At 37.8% G+C, this 21,123-nt stretch overlaps 10 protein-coding genes and 2 pseudogenes across 10 annotated transcripts; 7 read left to right on the top strand and 5 right to left on the bottom strand.

Annotated features, from left to right (window-relative positions):
- Positions 1–347: 347 nt before the first annotated feature.
- Positions 348–734, top strand: LOC136041908 (histone H2B-like). The gene has a single exon (XM_065726706.1). The coding sequence runs from the start codon at positions 363–365 to the stop codon at positions 732–734; it is 372 nt and encodes a 123-aa protein (XP_065582778.1). The 5' UTR covers positions 348–362.
- Positions 735–1,301: 567 nt separating this feature from the next.
- LOC136041882 (histone H3-like) lies at positions 1,302–1,712 on the bottom strand. The gene has a single exon (XM_065726673.1). It carries the CDS (start codon positions 1,710–1,712, stop codon positions 1,302–1,304), a length of 411 nt encoding a protein of 136 aa, XP_065582745.1.
- A 198-nt stretch (positions 1,713–1,910) lies between these two features.
- LOC136041881 (histone H4-like) lies at positions 1,911–2,222 on the top strand. Its single transcript, XM_065726672.1, has one exon. It carries the CDS (start codon positions 1,911–1,913, stop codon positions 2,220–2,222), a length of 312 nt encoding a protein of 103 aa, XP_065582744.1.
- A 3,871-nt stretch (positions 2,223–6,093) lies between these two features.
- On the bottom strand, positions 6,094–6,212 carry LOC136041925 (5S ribosomal RNA; annotated as a pseudogene).
- Positions 6,213–6,886: 674 nt separating this feature from the next.
- LOC136041880 (histone H2A-like) lies at positions 6,887–7,267 on the bottom strand. Its single transcript, XM_065726671.1, has one exon. The coding sequence runs from the start codon at positions 7,265–7,267 to the stop codon at positions 6,887–6,889; it is 381 nt and encodes a 126-aa protein (XP_065582743.1).
- A 200-nt stretch (positions 7,268–7,467) lies between these two features.
- LOC136041916 (histone H2B-like) lies at positions 7,468–7,855 on the top strand. The gene has a single exon (XM_065726714.1). It carries the CDS (start codon positions 7,484–7,486, stop codon positions 7,853–7,855), a length of 372 nt encoding a protein of 123 aa, XP_065582786.1. The 5' UTR covers positions 7,468–7,483.
- Positions 7,856–8,423: 568 nt separating this feature from the next.
- On the bottom strand, positions 8,424–8,834 carry LOC136041879 (histone H3-like). The gene has a single exon (XM_065726670.1). The coding sequence runs from the start codon at positions 8,832–8,834 to the stop codon at positions 8,424–8,426; it is 411 nt and encodes a 136-aa protein (XP_065582742.1).
- Positions 8,835–9,032: 198 nt separating this feature from the next.
- On the top strand, positions 9,033–9,344 carry LOC136041878 (histone H4-like). Its single transcript, XM_065726668.1, has one exon. It carries the CDS (start codon positions 9,033–9,035, stop codon positions 9,342–9,344), a length of 312 nt encoding a protein of 103 aa, XP_065582740.1.
- Positions 9,345–11,008: 1,664 nt separating this feature from the next.
- Positions 11,009–11,539, top strand: LOC136041877 (histone H1-delta-like). Its single transcript, XM_065726667.1, has one exon. It carries the CDS (start codon positions 11,009–11,011, stop codon positions 11,537–11,539), a length of 531 nt encoding a protein of 176 aa, XP_065582739.1.
- Positions 11,540–13,016: 1,477 nt separating this feature from the next.
- LOC136041928 (5S ribosomal RNA) lies at positions 13,017–13,135 on the bottom strand (annotated as a pseudogene).
- Positions 13,136–14,397: 1,262 nt separating this feature from the next.
- Positions 14,398–14,776, top strand: LOC136041917 (histone H2B-like). The gene has a single exon (XM_065726715.1). The coding sequence runs from the start codon at positions 14,398–14,400 to the stop codon at positions 14,767–14,769; it is 372 nt and encodes a 123-aa protein (XP_065582787.1). The 3' UTR covers positions 14,770–14,776.
- A 4,692-nt stretch (positions 14,777–19,468) lies between these two features.
- LOC136041876 (histone H1.11L-like) lies at positions 19,469–19,903 on the top strand. The gene has a single exon (XM_065726666.1). The coding sequence runs from the start codon at positions 19,469–19,471 to the stop codon at positions 19,901–19,903; it is 435 nt and encodes a 144-aa protein (XP_065582738.1).
- Positions 19,904–21,123: the final 1,220 nt, after the last annotated feature.

Here is a 21,123-nt window from a genome sequence, read left to right as displayed (position 1 = left end):
TGCGCCTGCACCAACTCGCTCCGCATAGTTGCCCTTTCTCAGAAGACGGTGGATCCTTCCCACTGGGAATGGGAGACCTGCCCTGTTTGAACGGGACTTTGCCTTTCCCTTCACTTTTCCACCCTTTCCTCTTCCTGACATGATTTCTAGGTTACGAAATTCCTTTAGATTCTTTAATCACGAACAAATTGAAAATGATGTCTGTTTTTGAATGCGCAAACAATTTATACTCCAGTTAGCGAACTGAGTTCCTCTGAGAAAAGAATTGCACGCGAACTGTAGTCGGTATAGGCTATATACGGGTCGAGTTTTGGAAACGCTATTCATTTGATTATTGTATTCTGTTAAAGAATCTATTAACAATGGCTCCAAAAACTTCAGGAAAAGCAGCAAAGAAAGCTGGTAAGGCGCAGAAAAATATTAGTAAAACTGATAAGGAAAGGAAACGAAAGAGGAAGGAAAGCTACGCCATTTACATTTACAAAGTTCTCAAGCAAGTGCATCCCGACACTAGTGTTTCTAGCAAGGCAATGAGCATCATGAATAGCTTTGTCAACGATATCTTTGAAAGGATTGCTGCGGAAGCCTCTCATCTAGCTCACTACAACAAGAGGTCCACCATCACTAGCAGAGAGGTTCAAACTGCTGTGAGGCTGCTCCTACCCGGAAAACTTGCCAAGCATGCTGTTAGTGAAGGCACTAAAGCTGTAACAAAATACACAAGCTCCAAATAAGAGGGGATTTCCCTGTCTATTAGCGCCCAATCAGCTGGGCACTCCCAATCAGCCCTTTTAAGGGCTACCACCTTATTCTAAATGCTCTGCTCTCAAATTGCTTTTACTGTTCCTGGCTTTGATTTGTGAAATTTCAGGTAAACAAGAACCCATACTAAACCCTAATACGAAAAAAAACAAACAAAAGTCCCCTGTTTCAAAGGCAACGATCAATTTGCTTGTTGTATACAAAGTAATATATTATCGACGTAATAGTCAAAGACAATTAGAAAACGGGGTCTCCGTCTTTTTCATGACATTCCATCAAAAGCATTTTTATAGGCTTGTTGGGTCCCATTGGGAGCTATTCGTTTTTTGGGTATTTTTGGATTTATTAGGCTGGCCTAAATTGGCATTTTGACGTGTTTCCTTTTCATTAGATGTTTCGGATCAACAGGCCCTTGACTGATACCTTTTTTGTCACGGAACACTAGGCTATTTAACGCTATTTTGCGTGTTTGTTTAAACCATCTAGTGGGCCTTAAAAGGGCCGTTGGTTAAGATGCAATTACATAGAAATTAGGGTACTTAAGCTCTCTCGCCACGGATACGACGGGCAATTTGAATATCTTTTGGCATGATGGTCACCCTCTTGGCGTGAATGGCACACAAGTTGGTATCCTCAAAAAGTCCAACTAGATACGCCTCGCTGGCTTCTTGTAGGGCCATCACAGCCGAACTCTGGAACCTCAAGTCAGTTTTGAAATCCTGGGCAATCTCTCGCACAAGTCTTTGGAAGGGCAATTTCATTATTAAGAGTTCGGTACTCTTTTGATAACGACGAATCTCTCTCAGGGCTACGGTTCCGGGCCTGTATCTGTGTGGTTTTTTTACCCCACCAGTAGCAGGACCCGACTTACGTGCAGCCTTGGTCGCAAGCTGCTTCCTAGGTGCCTTTCCACCAGTTGATTTTCTCGCAGTTTGTTTTGTCCTAGCCATGTTGATAGATTGCCTCTCTTGAAAAGAATGAACAAATGAGCAGATATCTAGTGTCTATATTTATATGGAGCGCCAGCCGCTCGATAGAGTAACAATTTTTGGGGAAAGCCTTCAGTAATATAAATTAAACGAGCTTTCAAGAAAACTTGTTAGTTTGTCAAAAACTTTACAGCTGATTGCTACGGTATCGTATTAAATATGACAGGAAGAGGAAAAGGAGGAAAGGGGCTTGGAAAAGGAGATGCAAAGCGTCATCGCAAAGTTCTTCGTGACAATATCCAGGGTATCACAAAGCCACCAATTAAAAGACTGGCCCGCCGTGGTGGTGTAAAACGTATATCTGGCCTAATTTACGAGGAAACCAGAGGTGTTCTTAAAGTTTTTTTAGAAAATGTTATTCGCGATGCTGTCACCTACACAGAACATGCCAAGAGAAAGACTCTAACTGCTATGGATGTAGTCTACGCTCTGAAGCGTCAAGGTCGTACATTGTATGGCTTTGGTGGTTAATGATTTCCAAATGCCTTTTGAACTGTCCCCCTACCCAACGCCTTTTTAAAGGCCAACAAATCTTTAAACACTTTCTAGCCCCGGTTCTATGAGCCTTTTTTATATTGTGCATTTAAAATGTCGGTAAATGTATAAAGGGGGATAGAACACAACCCTGCTGTTTAATTTAGAGGTCGAAAAACAACAGCAAACGGACTTTTAGCTGGTATTCACCGTTGAAATATATTGCATTTCAATGCTAAGCATTGAACATATTAGTTTGTTCCAACACTGCTTTTGAAATAAAAGACGCCATAAGCCTATAAAAATGATTTTATTTGTGGATTACGTAGTAGTTATTTGTGATAATATTTTATTTGTGATCATATAAAAACGATTTGTTCTGCGTTTTTAACTTTTGCAAAATTTTTTTGCCATTTGTCAATTAACTTTTTGAGTTTTTTTTTGTTTTTTTTTTTTTAATTTAATTTATGATTTCTATGTTTGTTTTTAAGCAAATCTCGAAAACATACTGCAGAAAGGGGGAAATTTCTCCGGTTTAAAATAAATTCCTTTTTGACTGGAACGTATAATAAACTTTCAGATAGCCTATGATCGAAATAAATAAAAGCGGTTTGTTTCAACTTTGCCTCCCCCCCCCCCCGCATCTCAAAAAAATTACAATGCCATTTTCATTTTCTTTAAATATAATGCTAAAATAAAGTAAAATTTGTTTTTATTAGAATACAAATTTGACACAAAAGCCTCAAAATTTCAGTACCTTTGGCTTTTTGAATTACATGACTATAAGTAATATAAGCCTTTGTTTCGAAAAAAGAGATAAAAAAAAAATGCATCCAAGTTCCTTTGACTCTTCTTTTGTTGAAAACTGTTGTTCTAAAGGGATTCTGTTTAAAAAGCATAAAAAAAAGAAATTCTGAGATGCTTGTGTTTTGAAGCCTCCTTGTCCACATCATATCCTCCCTGTACTACTATCACAGGAGATTTAGATATCAAAATCTACAAGGCAGACATATAAATCTAATGATTGTAATTGTGTAAATTTTTTTTTCACAATTAGGCTAATTTGTGCTTTCTATTGTTGGATATTGAGCAAAATTTAAAATATACTGTAGAAAGGGACATTTCTCAGGTTGCAAATAATTTTGTTTTAAGTGTTATGTATATTGAACTTTTTTATAGGCTGTGATTAAAACAAATAAAAACGGTTCACTTCCGCTCCCATCCCTCCGCATCTCGGAAACCTTACAATGTTATTCTTGTCTTTTTAAATATAAATTTAGAATAAAATGAAATTTATTTTCATTAAAATACGAGTTTGACACTTTAAGCCTCAAATTTAGGTGTCGTTTCTTATTGCTTTCTCTTCTGTGTTTTTAGCTGGAGTTTCGGAATTAATTTGAATACGATTTTGCAAACGCACATGCATCTATGTTACATTCTCTGAAAGCTCTTGTACTGGATTTCACTAATAAAGAATAAAAAGTGGACATCGAGGATATAAATTCCTAGCAAAAAGGTGTTTATTGAGATTGAACACTAGTTTTGACGGATTTCCACTGTTCTCTGCCCATTTGCTGGCAAATTAGCTCAAATGAAGCGCTAAAAAAATGTCTACTTGTAGAAAAATGACCTGTCTATCCTTTAGTATAGGTTTCATACCCAAAAAGCTTACCTCCTAGTCGAAAATTTGAATAAAGCCATTCCAAACAAACACAAGCACGGCCGAAATTTCTTAGCTCGCGCACAGAGAATAATGTTAACCCGGATACGGCGGTTTCAAAAGCACAATTGTAAAACTGTGAAAATAAACATGTATTGTATATTTAGTCGCGCTAGTGATAGAAAGAAGTTAGAAAAGAATTGGAAATGTCTGAAGTTGAAGCTCAAGTGGCACCAACATCTGTAGAATCCTAGAGCATGGCTTCACCAGCCAAGAAGGAAAAGAAAGCAAAGGCTCCAAAACCAGCTAAGGTTCCAAAACCTAAAGGGGATAAAAAAGCCAAGGCACCTGCAAACCACCCAAAATACACCGAAATGATCAATAAATTCATTGCTGACCTGAAAGAACGCGGGGGATCTAGCCGTCAGGCCATTCTCAAATACATAATGGCCAATTTTCAGGTTGGCAATGATGCCAAAGTTGTGAATATGCATCTTAAGCAAGCTTTAAGCGCTGCCTTGCAAATGGAATTGTTATAAATCCCAAAGGTACTGGCGTAACTGGTTCTTTCAAGCTTGCCAAGCCTATCAAGGCCGAAAACCCCAAGGCTGGAAAGCCTACCAAGCCCACAGCTAAGAAGACCTCAGTCAAGAAAACAGCCAAACCTACTGCAGTTAAAAAGTCAACTTCATCCAAAAAGGCTACCAAACCAATGGCTGGTAGCAAGAAACCTGTAAAGACTTTCAAGAAACCCACTGTTGCCAAAAAAGCAGTAGCAGCAAAGAAGTCGACACCTAAGAAGGGGCCATCAGTCAAGAAAGTGGCATCTAAAAAGTCGGTGGCTAGGAAACCAGCTAAAAAGTAATGTGTGAAATAGGTCTATCCTACAGTATCAAACAGCCCTTTTTAGGGCTATCAAAGCAAATGCTCGAAACTCTATTCAGAAAGTTATAATACTATTAATTTGACATTTTGACTGTCTACTTTTCCCTTTCAAGTATAATTTAGCTGTTGTTTGAGCTCAAAACACGTTGTATAATAGTTACTTTTGCATTCTAGTGCTATTGCTGTCTAAAAAACACCATCTTAGACTAGATTTTACGGCTGAAGTCTTTGATTAAAGTCAGTCGTTTGTGCGGCGCTCTTGAAGGAGCAAGTACATTGGTGTCATTGATGCTACTGAAAAAGAAAGACAGTTGAACTGTACAATGGAGCTGAGGCCAAAAACATTTGAAGGGACTTTGGACATAGACCAATCAAAGACTAACTTTGAAATTAGTCTTTAAGACAGTTGCTTAGGCGGCGCTATTGAAGGAACAAGTAGACTTTTGCTATTGAAAGACCAAGGCAACTTGAACTGTAGAAAGGAGTTGGGCCCGAAAACATATGAAGAGGATTTGGACATGGACAAATCAAATACTAACTTTAAAGTAAAGTCTTTGATTTAAGTCAGCTGTTTGCGCGGCGCTATTGAAGGAACGAGCAAATTTTTGGTGTAGATGCTCCTGAAAAACAAAAGTAGTTGAACTGTACAATGGAGTTGAGCCCAAAAATATATGAAGACAGTTTGGACATAAATACACTGTTCAGTGAGCTTTTATCAGAAATTACTGGTAAAGTGCCCCCAATGGAATATACTAAATTACGAGCCAACTTTTTGGAAATCAGGAATGAGTGTGAGTCAACTGTTGTTTTGGCTTAGTCAAAAATAAAGTCAAAAATTGGGATCAAAGAGTGACATTATAAGCCCCCAATATATTTGACCGATCAAGGAGATGTCCCAAGGGCTGAAGAACCCATTCCGGCAGAGGAGAATTAACCATTTAAAACTGTCTGTTTCTTGGTGGCTTTCAACTTGATTTAGTTGCTGGAATGGTCAACTAAAATATCTTGGGGGCTTATAATGTCACTTTGGTTACAATTTTTGACTTTATTTATTGGCTTAAATAAATGTGAGTCAACTCTTGTGGCTGATCAATTTTCGCCTTCATTTATTTTCTTATCATCTAAGCCAAAACAGTTGACTCGCATTTATTTATTACCGATAGATGGAATCAGGGAAATGTCCAATTTAGTCTCTCTTTTTTTCTCTTATATAAAATATAATCACCTTGGTGTTGTTAGAATAAGGAAACGAGTTTGTTTAAGAATATTATTTTACTTTGAATAAAAAGAAATCATAGTAAAAACATAGAAAGAAAAAAAAGATGCCAACAGCACCCGGTGTTCCCAGGCGGTCAGCCATCCAAGTACTGACCGGGCCCGACGTTGTGTGACTTCCAGGATCTAACGAGACTGGGTACTTTCAACGTGGTATGGCCGTTGGCGGAAAGATTTTGTAAAAAAATGAATGTTAATCAACAAACTGAAAAGAAACAAAATGCCTAATTTTAGAGTCCTACAGCAAGGTTTTTAGTAGACAAATATTTAGAAAGAATCAAAATATGTTTATCCATTGTTTTTTTGTTTTGTTTTTTTTTTTAAACTTTTTTCCTTCTGAAACAAAAACGACAAGTCCCCCACAAATGTTTCTACCTTTGATGACTACCCTATGGCTTCCTAGGCTAGTTTAGATTAGTCGAATTAGAGGCTCTTGGTTTATTTTTGAAAACAGTTCCTCAATTTTTGCGTATAATCTATTGGTTTCTTAGGTCAAAATGAGCTTCCTCTCAAGTCCTATGCTTTGTAACGAGATCAATGTAAAAGCAGACTTTATTGCTTGTAACAAAAGGGCAAGCTTGAAATATTTATTCATGTTTTGTTGGGGTATAATTTAACGATTTTCAAGGAAAATGTTTCCCCCGCCTCCAGTCAATTCTTACGCGTTGTTACTAGGTAGGCAAATGCAAAAGTTTTCCTTTTCACATTCAGTATCCTAAATTTCATAGCTTTGTCCTTTCCAGATGGTCACATGCTATAGAGCAATTTAATTAATTTGTAGCCCTTAAAAGGGCTGTTGGTTAATTTGGGGTTTGGGCCTGGAGCTAAAAATTAGATTCATTTAAGCCTTTGCCGGTATTTCAGCCTTCTTTGGTAGAAGAACTGCTTGAATATTGGGCAAAACGCCTCCTTGGGCAATGGTGACCCCCGACAGAAGCTTGTTGAGTTCTTCATCGTTTCTAATGGCAAGCTGAAGGTGACGAGGAATGATACGAGTTTTTTTGTTATCTCGTGCAGCATTACCAGCAAGCTCAAGGACCTCGGAAGCCAAATACTCCATCACCGCTGCAAGGTAAACGGGTGCGCCTGCACCAACTCGCTCCGCATAGTTGCCCTTTCTCAGAAGACGGTGGATCCTTCCCACTGGGAATTGGAGACCTGCCCTGTTTGAACGGGACTTTGCCTTTCCCTTCACTTTTCCACCCTTTCTTCTTCCTGACATGGTTTATAGGTTACGAAATTCCTTTAGATTCTTTAATCACGAACAAATTGAAAATGATGTCTGTTTTCGAATGCGCAAACAATTTATACTCCAGCCAGCGAACTGAGATCCTCTGAGAAAAGAATTGCGCGCGAACTGTAGTCGGTATATATACGGGTCGAGTTTTGGAAACGCTATTCATTTGATTATTGGATTCTGTTAAAGAATCTATTAACAATGGCTCCAAAAACTTCAGGAAAAGCAGCAAAGAAAGCTGGTAAGGCGCAGAAAAACATTAGTAAAACTGATAAGACAAGGAAACGAAAGAGGAAGGAAAGCTACGCCATTTACATTTACAAAGTTCTCAAGCAAGTGCATCCCGACACTGGTGTTTCTAGCAAGGCAATGAGCATCATGAATAGCTTTGTCAACGATATCTTTGAAAGGATTGCTGCGGAAGCCTCTCGTCTAGCTCACTACAACAAGAGGTTCACCATCACCAGCAGAGAGGTTCAAACTGCTGTGAGGCTGCTCCTACCCGGAGAACTTGCCAAGCATGCTGTTAGTGAAGGCACTAAAGCTGTAACAAAATACACAAGCTCCAAATAAGAGGGGTTTTCCCTGTCTATTAGCGCCCAATCATCCGGTTCCTCCCAAACAGCCCTTTTAAGGGCTACCACCTTATTCTAAATGCTCTGTTCTCAAATTACTTTTACTGTTCCTGGCTTTGATTTGTGAAATTTCAGGTAAACAAGAACCCATACTAAACCCTAATACGAAAAAAAAACCAACAAAAGTCCCCTGTTTCAAAGGCAACGCTCAATTTGCTTGTTGTATACAAAGTAATATATTATCAACGTAATAGTCAAAGAGAATTAGAAAACGGGGTCTCCGTCTTTTTCATGACATTCCATCAAAAGCATTTTCATAGGCTTGTTGGGTCCCATTGGGAGCTATTCATTTTTTGGGTATTTTTGGATTTATTAAGCTGGCCTAAATTGGCATTTTGACGTGTTTCCTTTTCATTAGATGTTTTGGATCAACAGGCCCTTGACTCATACCTTTTTTGTCACGGAACACTAGGCTGTTTAACGCTATTTTGCGTGTTTGTTTAAACCATCTAGTGGGCCTTAAAAGGGCCGTTGGTTAAGATGCAATTGCATACAAATTAGGGTACTTAAGCTGTCTCGCCACGGATACGACGGGCAAGTTGAATACCTTTTGGCATAATGGTCACCCTTTTGGCGTGAATGGCACACAAGTCTGTATCCTCAAAAAGTCCAACTAGATACGCCTCGCTGGCTTCTTGTAGGGCCATCACAGCCGAACTCTGGAACCTCAAGTCAGTTTTGAAATCCTGGGCAATCTCTCGCACAAGTCTCTGGAAGGGCAATTTCCTTATTAAGAGTTCCGTACTCTTTTGATAACGACGAATCTCTCTCAGGGCTACGGTTTCGGGCCTGTATCTGTGTGGTTTTTTTACCCCACCAGTAGCAGGAGCCGACTTAAGTGCAGCCTTGGTCGCAAGCTGCTTCCTAGGTGCCTTTCCACCAGTTGATTTTCTCGCAGTTTGTTTTGTCCTAGCCATGTTGATAGATTAAGTCTCTTGAAAAGAATGAACAAATGATCAGATATCTAGTGTCCACATTTATATGGAGCGCCAGCCGCGCGATAGAGTAACAATTTTTGGGGAAAGCCTTCAGTAATATAAATTAAACGAGCTTTCAAGAAAACTTGTTAGTTTGTTAAAAACTTTGCAGCTGATTGCTACGGTATCGTATTAAATATGACAGGAAGAGGAAAAGGAGGAAAGGGGCTTGGAAAAGGAGGCGCAAAACGTCATCGCAAAGTTCTTCGTGGCAATATCCAGGGTATCACAAAACCAGCAATTAGAAGACTGGCCCGCCGTGGTGGTGTAAAACGTATATCTGGCCTAATTTACGAGGAAACCAGAGGTGTTCTTAAAGTTTTTCTAGAAAAAGTTATTCGCGATGCTGTCACCTACACAGAACATGCCAAGAGAAAGACTCTAACTGCTATGGATGTAGTCTACGCTCTGAAGCGTCAAGGTCGTACATTGTATGGCTTTGGTGGTTAATGATTTCCAAATGCCTTTTGAACTGTCCCCCTAAACAATGCCTTTTTAAAGGCCAACAAATCTTTAAACACTTTCTAGCCCCGGTTCTATGAGCCTTTTTTATATCGTGCATTTAAAATGTCGGTAAATATATAAAGGGGGATAGAACACAACCCTGCTGTTTAATTTAGAGGTCGAAAAACAACAGCAAACGGACTTTTAGCTGGTATTCACCGTTGAAATATATTGCATTTCAATGCTAAGCATTGAACATATTAGTTTGTTCCAACACTGCTTTTGGTCTTTTGAAATAAAAGACGCCATAAGCCTATAAAAATGATTTTATTTGTGGATTACATAGCAGTTATTTGTGATAATATTTTATTTGTGATCATATAACAACAGTTTGTTTTGCGTTTTTAACTTTTGCAAATTTTTTTTGCCATTTGTCAGTCAACTTTTTGAGTTTTTTTTGTTTATTTTTAAATTTAATTTATGATTTCTGTGTTTGTTTTTAAGCATAACTCGAAAACATACTGCAGAAAAGGGGACATTTCTTCTGTTTAGAATAATTCCTTTTTGACTGGAATGTATAATAAACTTTCAGATAGCCTATGATCGAAATAAATAAAAGCGGTTTGTTTCAACTTTGCCCCCCCCCCCACATCTCAAAAAAATTATAATGCCATTTTCATTTTTTTTAAATATAATGCTAAAATAAAGTAAAATTTGTTTTTATTAGAATACATTTGACACAAAAGCCTCAAAATTTCAGTACCTTTGGCTTTTTGAGTAATAAAAGCCTTTGTTTCGAAAAAAGAGATAAAAAAAAATGCATCCAAGTTCCTTTGACTCTTCTTTTGTTGAAAACTGTTTTTCTAAAGGGATTCTGTTTAAAAAACATAAAAAAAAGAAATTCTGAGATGCTTGTTTTTTGAAGCCTCCTTTTTCACATCATATCCTCCCTGTACTACTATCACAGGAGATTTAGATATCAAAATCTACAAGGCAGACATTCTTTACTTACTTATTCATATAAATCTAATGATTGTAAATGTGTCAAACATCACTAGAGATTTAGATATCAAAATCTAAAAGGCATACATTCTTTCCTTACTTATTCATATAAATCTAATGATTGTAATTGTGTCATTTTTTTTCACAATTAGGCTAATTTGTGCTTTCTATTGTTGGATATTAAGCAAAATTGAAAATATACTGTAGAAAGGGACATTTCTCAGGTTGCAAATAATTTTGTTTTAAGTGTTATGTATATTGAACTTTTTTATAGGCTGTGATTAAAACAAATAAAAACGGTTCACTTCCGCTCCCAACCCTCCGCATCTCGGAAACCTTACAATGTTATTCTTGTCTTTTTAAATATAAATATGTCTACTTGTCTATAAATATGTCTTTAAATTTAAATGTGTCTACTTGTAGAAAAATGACCTGTCTATCCTTTAGTATAGGTTTCATACCCCAAAAGCTTACCTCCTAGTCGAAAATTTGAATAAAGCCATTCCAAACAAACACAAGCACGGCCGAAATTTCTTAGCTCGCGCACAGAGAATAATGTTAACCCGGATACGGCGGTTTCCAAAGTACAATTGTAAAACTGTGAAAATAAACATGTATTATATATTTAGTCGCGCTAGTGATAGAGAGAAGTTAGAAAAGCATTGGAAATGTCTGAAGTTGAAGCTCAAGTGGCACCAACATCTGTAGAATCCCAGAGCATGGCTTCACCAGCCAAGAAGGAAAAGAAAGCAAAGGCTCCAAAACCAGCTAAGGCTGCAAAACCTAAAGGGGATAAAAAAGCCAAGGCACCTGCAAACCACCCAAAATACACCGAAATGATCATCAAATCCATTGCTGACCTGAAAGAACGCGGGGGATCTAGCCGTCAGGCCATTCTCAAATACATAATGGCCAATTTTCAGGTTGGCAATGATGCGAAAGTTGTGAATATGCATCTTAAGCAAGCTTTGAAGCGCTGCCTTGCAAATGGAATTGTTATAAATCCCAAAGGTACTGGCGTAACTGGTTCTTTCAAGCTTGCAAAGCCTATCAAGGCCAAGAACCCCAAGACTGGAAAGCCTAAAAGCCCACAGCTAAGAAGACCTCAGTCAAGAAAACAGCCAAACCTACTGCAGTTAAAAAGTCAACTTCATCCAAAAAGGCTACCAAGCCAATGGCTGGTAGCAAGAAACCTGTAAAGACTTTCAAGAAACCTACTGTTTCCAAAAAAGCAGTAGCAGCAAAGAAGTCGACATGGCCCCCATCAGTCAAGAAAGTGGCATCTAAAAAGTCGGTGGCTAAGAAACCAGCTAAAAGTAATGTGTGCAATAGGTCTATCCTACAGTATCAAACAGCCCTTTTCAGGGCTATCAAAGCAAATGCTCGAAACTCTGTTCAGAAAGTTATAATGCTATTAATTTGACATTTTGACTGTCTACTTTTCCCTTTCAAGTATAATTTAGCTGTTGTTTGAGCTCAAAACACGTTGTATAATAGTTACTTTTGCATTTTAGTGCTATTGCTGTCTAAAAAACACCATCTTAGACTAGATTTTACGGCTGAAGTCTTTGATTAAAGTCAGTCGTTTGTGCGGCGCTCTTGAAGGAGCAAGTACATTGGTGTCATTGATGCTACTGAAAAACAAAAGACAGTTGAACTGTACAATGGAGCTGAGGCCGAAAACATTTGAAGGGACTTTGGACATAGACCAATCAAAGACTAACCTTAAAGCTAGTCTTTAAGACAGTTGCTTAGGCGGTGCTATTGAAGGAACAAGTAGACTTTTGCTATTGAAAGACCAAGGCAACTTGAACTGTAGAAAGGAGTTGGGCCCAAAAACATGCAAAGAGGATTTGGACATGGACAAATCAAAGACTAACTTTAAAGTAAAGTCTTTGATTTAAGTCAGCTGTTTACGCGGTGCTATTGAAGGAACGAGCAAATTTTGGGTGTAGATGCTACTGAAAAACAAAAGTAGTTGAACTGTACAATGGAGTTGAGCCCAAAATATATGAAGACGGTTTGGACATAAATACACTGTTCAGTGAGCTTTTACCAGAAATTACTGGTAAAGTGCCCCCAATGGAATATACTAAATTACACGCCAACTTTTTGGAAATCAGGAATGAGTGTGAGTGAGTCAACTGTTGTTTTGGCTTAGCTAATGAGCCAATAAATAAAGTCAAAAATTGGGATCAAAGAGTGACATTATAAGCCCCCAATATATTTGACCGATCAAGGAGATGCCCCAAGGGCAGAAGAACCCATTCCGGCAGAGGAGAATTAACCATTTAAAACTGTCTGTTTCTTGGTGGCTTTCAACTTGATTTAGTTGCTGGAATGGTCAACTAGAATTTCTTGGGGGCTTATAATGTCACTTTGGTTACAATTTTCGACTTTATTTATTGGCTTAAATAAATGTGAGTCAACTCTTGTGGCTGTTCAATTTTCGCCTTCATTTATTTGCTTATCATCTAAGCCAAAACAGTTGACTCGCATTTATTTATTACCGATAGATGGAATCAGGGAAATGTCCAATTCAGTCTCTCTTTTTTTCTCTTATATAAAATATAATCACCTTGGTGTTGTTAGAATAAGGAAACGAGTTTGTTAAAGAATATTATTTTACTTTGAATAAAAAGAAATCATAGTAAAAACATAGAAAGAAAAAAAAGATGCCAACAGCACCCGGTGTTCCCAGGCGGTCAGTCATCCAAGTACTGACCGGGCCCGACGCTGTGTGACTTACAGGATCTGACGAGACTGGGTACTTTCAACGTGGTATGGCCGTTGGCTGAAAGATTTTGTAAAAAAATGAATGTTGATCCACAAACTGAAAAGAAACAAAATGCCTAATTTTAGAGTCCTACAGCAAGGTTTTTAGTAGACAAATATTTAGAAAGAACCAAAATATGTTTATCCATTGTTTTTTTTGTTTTTTTTTTAAACTTTTTTCCTTCTGAAACAAAAACGACAAGTCCCCCACAAATGTTTCTACCTTTGATGACTATCCTATGGCTTCCTAGGCTAGTTTAGATTAGTCGAATTAGAGGCTCTTGGTTTATTTTTAAAATCAGTTCCTCAATTTTTGCGTATAATCTATTGGTTTCTTAGGTGAAAATGAGCTTCCTCTCAAGTCCTATGCTTTGTAACGAGATCAATGTAAAAGCAGACTTTATTGCTTGTAACAAAAGGGCAAGCTTGAAATATTTATTCATGTTTTGTTGGGGTATAATTTAACGATTTTCAAGGAAAATGTTTCCCCCGCCTCCAGTCAATTCTTACGCGTTGTTACTAGGTAGGCAAAGGCGAAAGCTTTCCTTTTCATGTTCAGTATCCTAAATTTCATAGCTTTGTCCTTTCCAGATGGTCACAAGCTATAGAGCATTTCAATTAATTTGTAGCCCTTAAAAGGGCTGTTGGTTAATTTGGGGGTTGGGCCTGGAGCTAAAAATTAGATTAATTTAAGCCTTTGCCGGTATTTCAGTCTTCTTTGGTAGAAGGACTGCTTGAATATTGGGCAAAACGCCTCCTTGGGCAATGGTGACCCCCGACAGAAGCTTGTTGAGTTCTTCATCGTTTCTAATGGCAAGCTGAAGGTGACGAGGAATGATACGAGTTTTTTTGTTATCTCGTGCAGCATTACCAGCAAGCTCAAGGACCTCGGCAGCCAAATACTCCATCACCGCTGCACGGTAAATGGGTACGCCTGCACCAACTCGCTTCGCATAATTGCCCTTTCTCAGAAGACCATGGATCCTACCTGCTGGGAAATGGAGACCTGCCTTGTCAGAATGGGGCTTTACCTTTCCTTTCACTTTTCCACTCCTCTTCCTGACATGGTTTCTAGGTTACGAAATTCCTTTAGATTCTTTAATCACGAACAAATTGAAAATGATGTCTGTTTTTGAATGCGCAAACAATTTATACTCCAGCCAGCGAACTGAGTTCCTCTGAGAAAAGAATTGCGCGCGAACTGTAGTCGGTATATATACGGGTCGAGTTTTGGAAACGCTATTCATTTGATTATTGGATTCTGTTAAAGAATATATTAACAATGGCTCCAAAAACTTCAGGAAAAGCAGCAAAGAAAGCTGGTGAGGCGCAGAAAAACATTAGTAAAACTAATAAGAAAAGAAAACGAAAGAGGAAGGAAAGCTACGCCGTTTTCATTTACAAAGTTCTCAAGCAAGTGCATCCCGACACTGGTGTTTCTAGCAAGGCAATGAGCATCATGAATAGCTTTGTCAACGATATCTTTGAAAGGATTGCTGCGGAAGCCTCTCGTCTAGCTCACTACAACAAGAGGTCCACCATCACTAGCAGAGAGGTTCAAACTGCTGTGAGGCTGCTCCAACCCGGAGAACTTGCCAAGCATGCTGTTAGTGAAGGCACTAAAGCTGTAACAAAATACACAAGCTCCAAATAAGAGGGGTTTTTCCTGTCTATTAGCGCCCAATCAGCCGGGCCCTCCCAAACAGCCCTTTTAAGGGCTACCACCTTATTCTAAATGCTCTGCTCTCAAATTGCTTTTACTGTTCCTGGCTTTGATTTGCGAAATTTCAGTTAAACAAGAACCCATACTAAACCCTAATACAAAAAAAAAGTCCCCTGTTTCAAAGGCAACGCTCAATTTGCTTGTTGTATACAAAGTAATATATTATCGACGTATTAGTCAAAGAGAATTAGAAAACGGGGCCTCCGTCTTTTTCATGACATTCCATCAAAAGCATTTTCATAGGCTTGTTGGGTCCCATTGGGAGCTATTCATTTTTTGGGTATTTTTGGATTTATTAGGCTGGCCTAAATTGGCATTTTGACGTGTTTCCTTTTCATTAGATGTTTCGGATCTAACAGGCCCTTGACTCATACCTTTTTTGTCACGGAAAACTAGGCTGTTTAACGCTATTTTGCGTGTTTGTTTAAACCATCTAGTGGGCCTTAAAAGGGCCGTTGGTTAAGATGCAATTGCATACAAATTAGGGTACTTAAGCTCTCTCGCCACGGATGCGACGGGCAAGTTGAATATCTTTTGGCATGATGGTCACCCTCTTGGCGTGAATGGCACACAAGTTGGTATCCTCAAAAAGTCCAACTAGATACGCCTCGCTGGCTTTTGTAGGGCCATCACAGCCGAACTCTGGAACCTCAAGTCAGTTTTGAAATCCTGGGCAATCTCTCGCACAAGTCTCTGGAAGGGCAATTTCCTTATTAAGAGTTCGGTACTCTTTTGATAACGAAGAATCCCTCTCAGGGCTACGATTCCGGGCCTGTATCTGTGTGGTTTTTTTACCCCACCAGTAGCAGGAGCCGACCTACGTGCAGCCTTGGTCGCAAGCTGCTTCCTAGGTGCCTTTCCACCAGTTGATTTTCTCGCAGTTTGTTTTGTCCTAGCCATGTTTATAGATTGCCTCTCTTGAAAAGAATGAACAAATGATCAGATAGGTAGTGTCTATCAAACAGTTCGTAGTAACGAACTGTAGTAAGGAGCGACCCGGCTCAATAGTAACCAAAACTCTAAAAAATTGAATTTTGATATCAATAGCTATATCAAAAGAATTTCATTTTAATGCTGATTTTAAATATATAAGTTTAATCAAGTTTAGTCATACCCATTAAAAGTTAGGAGCCTGAGAAAATTTGCCTTATTTAAGAAAATAGGGGGAAACACCCCTTAAAAGTCGTAGAATCTTAACAAAAATGACACCATCAGATTCAGCGTATTAGAGAACCCTAATGTAGAAGTTTCAAGCTCCTATCTACAAAAATGTGGAATTTCGTATTTTTTGCCAGAAGACAAATCACGGGTGCGTGTTTATTTGTTTTTTTTTTTCTTTTTTCTTTTTTCTTTTTCCCAGGGGTCATCGTATCAACCAAGTGGTCCTAGAATGTCGCAAGAGGGCTTATTCTAACGGAAATGAAAAGTTCTAGTGCCCTTTCAAAGTGACCAAAAAAATTGGAGGGCATCTAAGCCCCCTCCCACGCTAATTTTTTCCCAAAGTCAACGAATCAAAATTTTGAGATAGCCATTTTGTTCAGCATAGTCGAAAATCATAATAACTATGTCTTTGGAGATGACTTACTCCCCCACAATCCCTGGGGGGGGGCTGCAAGTTACAAACTTTGACCAGTGTTTACATATAGTAATGGTTATTGGGAAGTGTACAGACGTTTTCAGGGGAATTTTATTTTGTTTGGGGGTGGGGCTGAGGGGACGGGGCTATGTTGGAGGATCTTTGCTTGGAGGAATCTGTAATGGGGGAAGAAAAATTCAATGAAAAGGGCGCAGGATTTTCTAGCATTACTATAAGAAGACATTGAAAAATAAATATGAAAAGTTTTTTCAAATGAAAGGAAGGGGTAGCATTGAAACTTAAAACGAACAGAGATTATTACGCAAATGAGGGGTTCTAAAAATACTTTACTATAAAGAGCGAGGTATTTAGGAGGAGATAAATACCTCACTCTTTATGCTAAAGTATTTTTAGTAATTTAAACTATTTATTCTACGGCCTTTCTGATTCAGGGGTCATTCTTAAAGAATTGGGACAAAACTTACGATTTAGTGTAAAGAGCGAGGTATTAACGAGGGTACAAACCCCCTCGTATACATAATAAAAATATAAGATTATGAAAGTTTGTTACGTAAGTTAATTCTTAAGTTACGTATATTTTTTACTAATAAAAACATTCGTTAAAAATTAAAAGTTCTAGTTGCATTCTTAAGTAACCGAAAAATTGGAGGGCAACTAGACCTCCTTCTCCACCCTTTATTTCTCAAAATCGTCTGATCGAAACTAAGAGAAAGCCATCTAGCCAAAAAAAAGAATTAATATACAAATTTCATTTTAATAATTTATGTGAGGAGAGCCAAAACCAAACATGCATTAATTCAAAAACGTTCAGAAATTAAATAAAAAAACCAATTTTTTTAGCTGAAAGTAAGGAGCGACATTAAAACTTAAAACGAACAGAAATTACTCCGTATATGAAATGGGTTGTCCCCTCCGCAATCCCTCGCTCTTTACGCTAAAGTTTGACTCTTTGCCACAATTCTATTTTTTAAAACAATTAAAAGCTTTAGCGTAAAGAGCGAGGGATTGCGGAGGGGACAACCCATTTCATATACGGAGTAATTTCTGTTCGTTTTAAGTTTTAATGTCGCTCCTTACTTTCAGCAAAAAAAAAATGTTTTTTTTTATTTAATTTTATTTATATGGAGCGCCAGCCGCGCGATAGAGTAACAATTTGTGGGGAAAGCCTTCAGTAATATAAATTAAACGAGCTTTAAAGAAAACTTGTTAGTTTGTCAAAAACTTTACAGCTGATTGCTATGGTATCGTATTAAATATGACAGGAAGAGGAAAAGGAGGAAAGGGGCTTGAGTTTTTGAGTTTTTTTTTGTTTTGTTTTTTTACTAGAAAACATACTGCAGACTAGAAAACATACTGCAGAAAGGGGGACATTTCTTCGGTTTAAAATAATTCCTTTTTGACTGGAATGTATAATAAACTTTCAGATAGCCTATGATCGAAATAAATAAAAGCGGTTTGTTTCAACTTTGCCTCCGCCCCCCCCCCACATCTCAAAAAAATTACAATGCCATTTTCATTTTTTTTAAATATAATGCTAAAATAAAGTAAAATTTGTTTTTATTAGAATACATTTGACACAAAAGCCTCAAAATTTCAGTACCTTTGGCTTTTTGAGTAATAAAAGCCTTTGTTTTGAAAAAAGAGATAAAAAAAATGCATCCAAGTTCCTTTGACTCTTCTTTTGTTGAAAACTGTTGTTCTAAAGGGATTCTGTTTAAAAAACATAAAAAAAAGAAATTCTGAGATGCTTGTTTTTTGAAGCCTCCTTTTCCACATCATATCCTCCCTGTACTACTATCACAGGAGATTTAGATATTAAAATCTACAAGGCAGACATTCTTTACTTACTTATTCATATAAATCTAATGATTGTAAATGTGTCAAACATCACTAGAGATTTAGATATCAAAATCTAAAAGGCATACATTCTTTCCTTACTTATTCATATAAATCTAATGATTGTAATTGTGTCAATTTTTTTTCACAATTAGGCTAATTTGTGCTTTCTATTGTTGGATATTAAGCACAATTGAAAATATACTGTAGAAAGGGACATTTCTCAGGTTGCAAATAATTTTGTTTTAAGTGTTATGTATATTGAACTTTTTTATAGGCTGTGATTCAAACAAATAAAAACGGTTCACTTCCGCTCCCAACTCTCCGCATCTCGGAAACCTTACAATGTTATTCTTGTCTTTTTAAATATAAATTTAGAATAAAATGAAATTTATTTTCATTAAAATACGAGTTTGACACTTTAAGCCTCAAATTTAGGTGTCGTTTCTTATTGCTTTATCTTCTGTGTTTTTAGCTGGAGTTTCGGAATTAATTTGAATACGATTTTGCAAACGCACATGCATCTATGTTACATTCTCTGAAAGCTCTTGTACTGGATTTCACTAATAAAAAATAAAAAGTGGACATCGAGGATATAAATTCCTAGCAAAAAGGTGTTTATTGAGATTGAACACTAGTTTTGACGGATTTCCACTGTTCTCTGCCCATTTGCTGGCAAATTAGCACAAATGAAGCGCTAAAAAAATGTCTACTTGTAGAAAAATGACCTGTCTATCCTTTAGTATAGGTTTCATACCCCAAAAGCTTACCTCCTAGTCGAAAATTTGAATAAAGCCATTCCAAACAAACACAAGCACGGCCGAAATTCCTTAGCTCGCGCGCGCACAGAGAATAATGTTAACCCGGGTACGGCAGTTTCCAAAGTACAATACTAAAACTGTGAAAATAAACATGTATTGTATATTTAGTCGCACTAGTGATAGAGAGAAGTTAGAAAAGAATTGGAAATATCTGAAGTTGAAGCTAAAGTGGCACCAACATCTTTAGAATCCCAGAGCATGGCTTCACCAGCCAAGAAGGAAAAGAAAGCAAAGGCTCCAAAACCAGCTAAGGTTGCAAAACCTAAAGGGGATAAAAAGCCAAGGCACCAGCAAACCACCCGAAATTATCACCAAATCCATTGCTGACCTGAAAGAACGCGGGGGATCTAGCCGTCAGGCCATTCTCAAATACATAATGGCCAATTTTCAGGTTGGCAATGATGCCAAAGTTGTGAATATACATCTTAAGCAAGCTTTGAAGCGCTGTCTTGCAAATGGAATTGTTATAAATCCCAAAGGTACTGGCGTAACTGGTTCTTTCAAGCTTGCAAAGCCTATCAAGGCCGAAAACCCCAAGGCTGGAAAGCCTACCAAGCCCACAGCTAAGAAGACCTCAGTCAAGAAAACAGCCAAACCTACTGCAGTTAAAAAGTCAACTTCATCCAAAAAGGCTACCAAGCCAATGGCTGGTAGCAAGAAACCTGTAAAGACTTTCAAGAAACCCACTGTTGCCAAAAAAGCAGTAGCAGAAAAGAAGTCGACACCTAAGAAGGGGCCATCAGTCAAGAAAGCTCCCACCAAGAAAGTACCATCTAAAAAGTCGGTGGCTAAGAAACCAGCTAAAAAGTAATGTGTGCAATAGGTCTATCCTATAGTATCAAACAGCCCTTTTCAGGGCTATCAAAGCAAATGCTCGAAACTCTGTTCAGAAAGTTATAATGCTATTAATTTGACATTTGACTGTCTACTTTTCCTTTTCAAGTATAATTTAGCTGTTGTTTGAGCCCAAAACACTTTGTATAATAGTTACTTTTGCATTCTAGTGCTATTGCTGTCTAAAAAACACCATCTTAGACTAGATTTTACGGCTGAAGTCTTTGATTAAAGTCAGTCGTTTGTGCGGCGCTCTTGAAGGAGCAAGTACATTGGTGTCATTGATGCTACTGAAAGAGAAAGACAGTTGAACTGTACAATGGAGCTGAGGCCGAAAACATTTGAAGGGACTTTGGACATAGACCAATCAAAAGTTAGTCCTTAAGACAGTTGCTTAGGCGGCGCTATTGAAGGAACAAGTAGACTTTTGCTATTGAAAGACCAAGGCAACTTGAACTGTAGAAAGGAGTTGGGCCCGAAAACATATGAAGAGGATTTTGACATGGACAAATCAAAGACTAACTTTAAAGTAAAGTCTTTGATTTAAGTCAGCTGTTTACGTGGCGCTATTGAAGGAACGAGCAAATTTTTGGTGTAGATGCTACTGAAAAACAAAAGTACGCATTTAGACGCATTAATTGACAGTCCAATCTTAGATAATTCATTGGTTAATATAGTAAAATTAGAAAGCAATCCACGGCGAGTCCGGGCAACAAGAAGAACGTCATCTGTATATGCAATAGAAGACAAACCAATATTACCGTAAAAAATTGAACTTTCAAGGGGACGCAGGCACTATGCATGCACGCATTTAAATCTACTAGGGGACAATATGGCACCTTGCCGAACTCCCTTACTAATTTTTACTGGGTCAGATATTTGGCCATTCCAGGCAACTTGAATTTTAGACTTTGAATGCCAAGAAGACAATAAACTTAGTACGGAAGGATTAAAACCTGAAGACGCAAGGGAAAATAGAGCCTGAGAGTGCACAATATTATCGAAAGCTCCAGAAATATCAATAGTAAGACAGTATAAAGACATTTTAGTTTTTGTAAAATGTAAAGCAACCGAAACTTTTCTGAAAGCCAAATTGAAAAGGCGTAAAATCACAATTCGACTCAATTTCTGGTAGTAACAAATGTTCAAGCAACTTGCTGGAATTACACGATACTATAATGGGACTATAATTTTCAC

This window comes from Artemia franciscana, unplaced genomic scaffold (assembly GCF_032884065.1).
Source record: "Artemia franciscana unplaced genomic scaffold, ASM3288406v1 PGA_scaffold_49, whole genome shotgun sequence".
NCBI classification, from domain to species: domain Eukaryota; kingdom Metazoa; phylum Arthropoda; class Branchiopoda; order Anostraca; family Artemiidae; genus Artemia; species Artemia franciscana.
The sequence above is the reverse complement of the archived record's forward strand: the minus strand, read 5'-3'. Positions and strand labels throughout refer to the sequence as shown.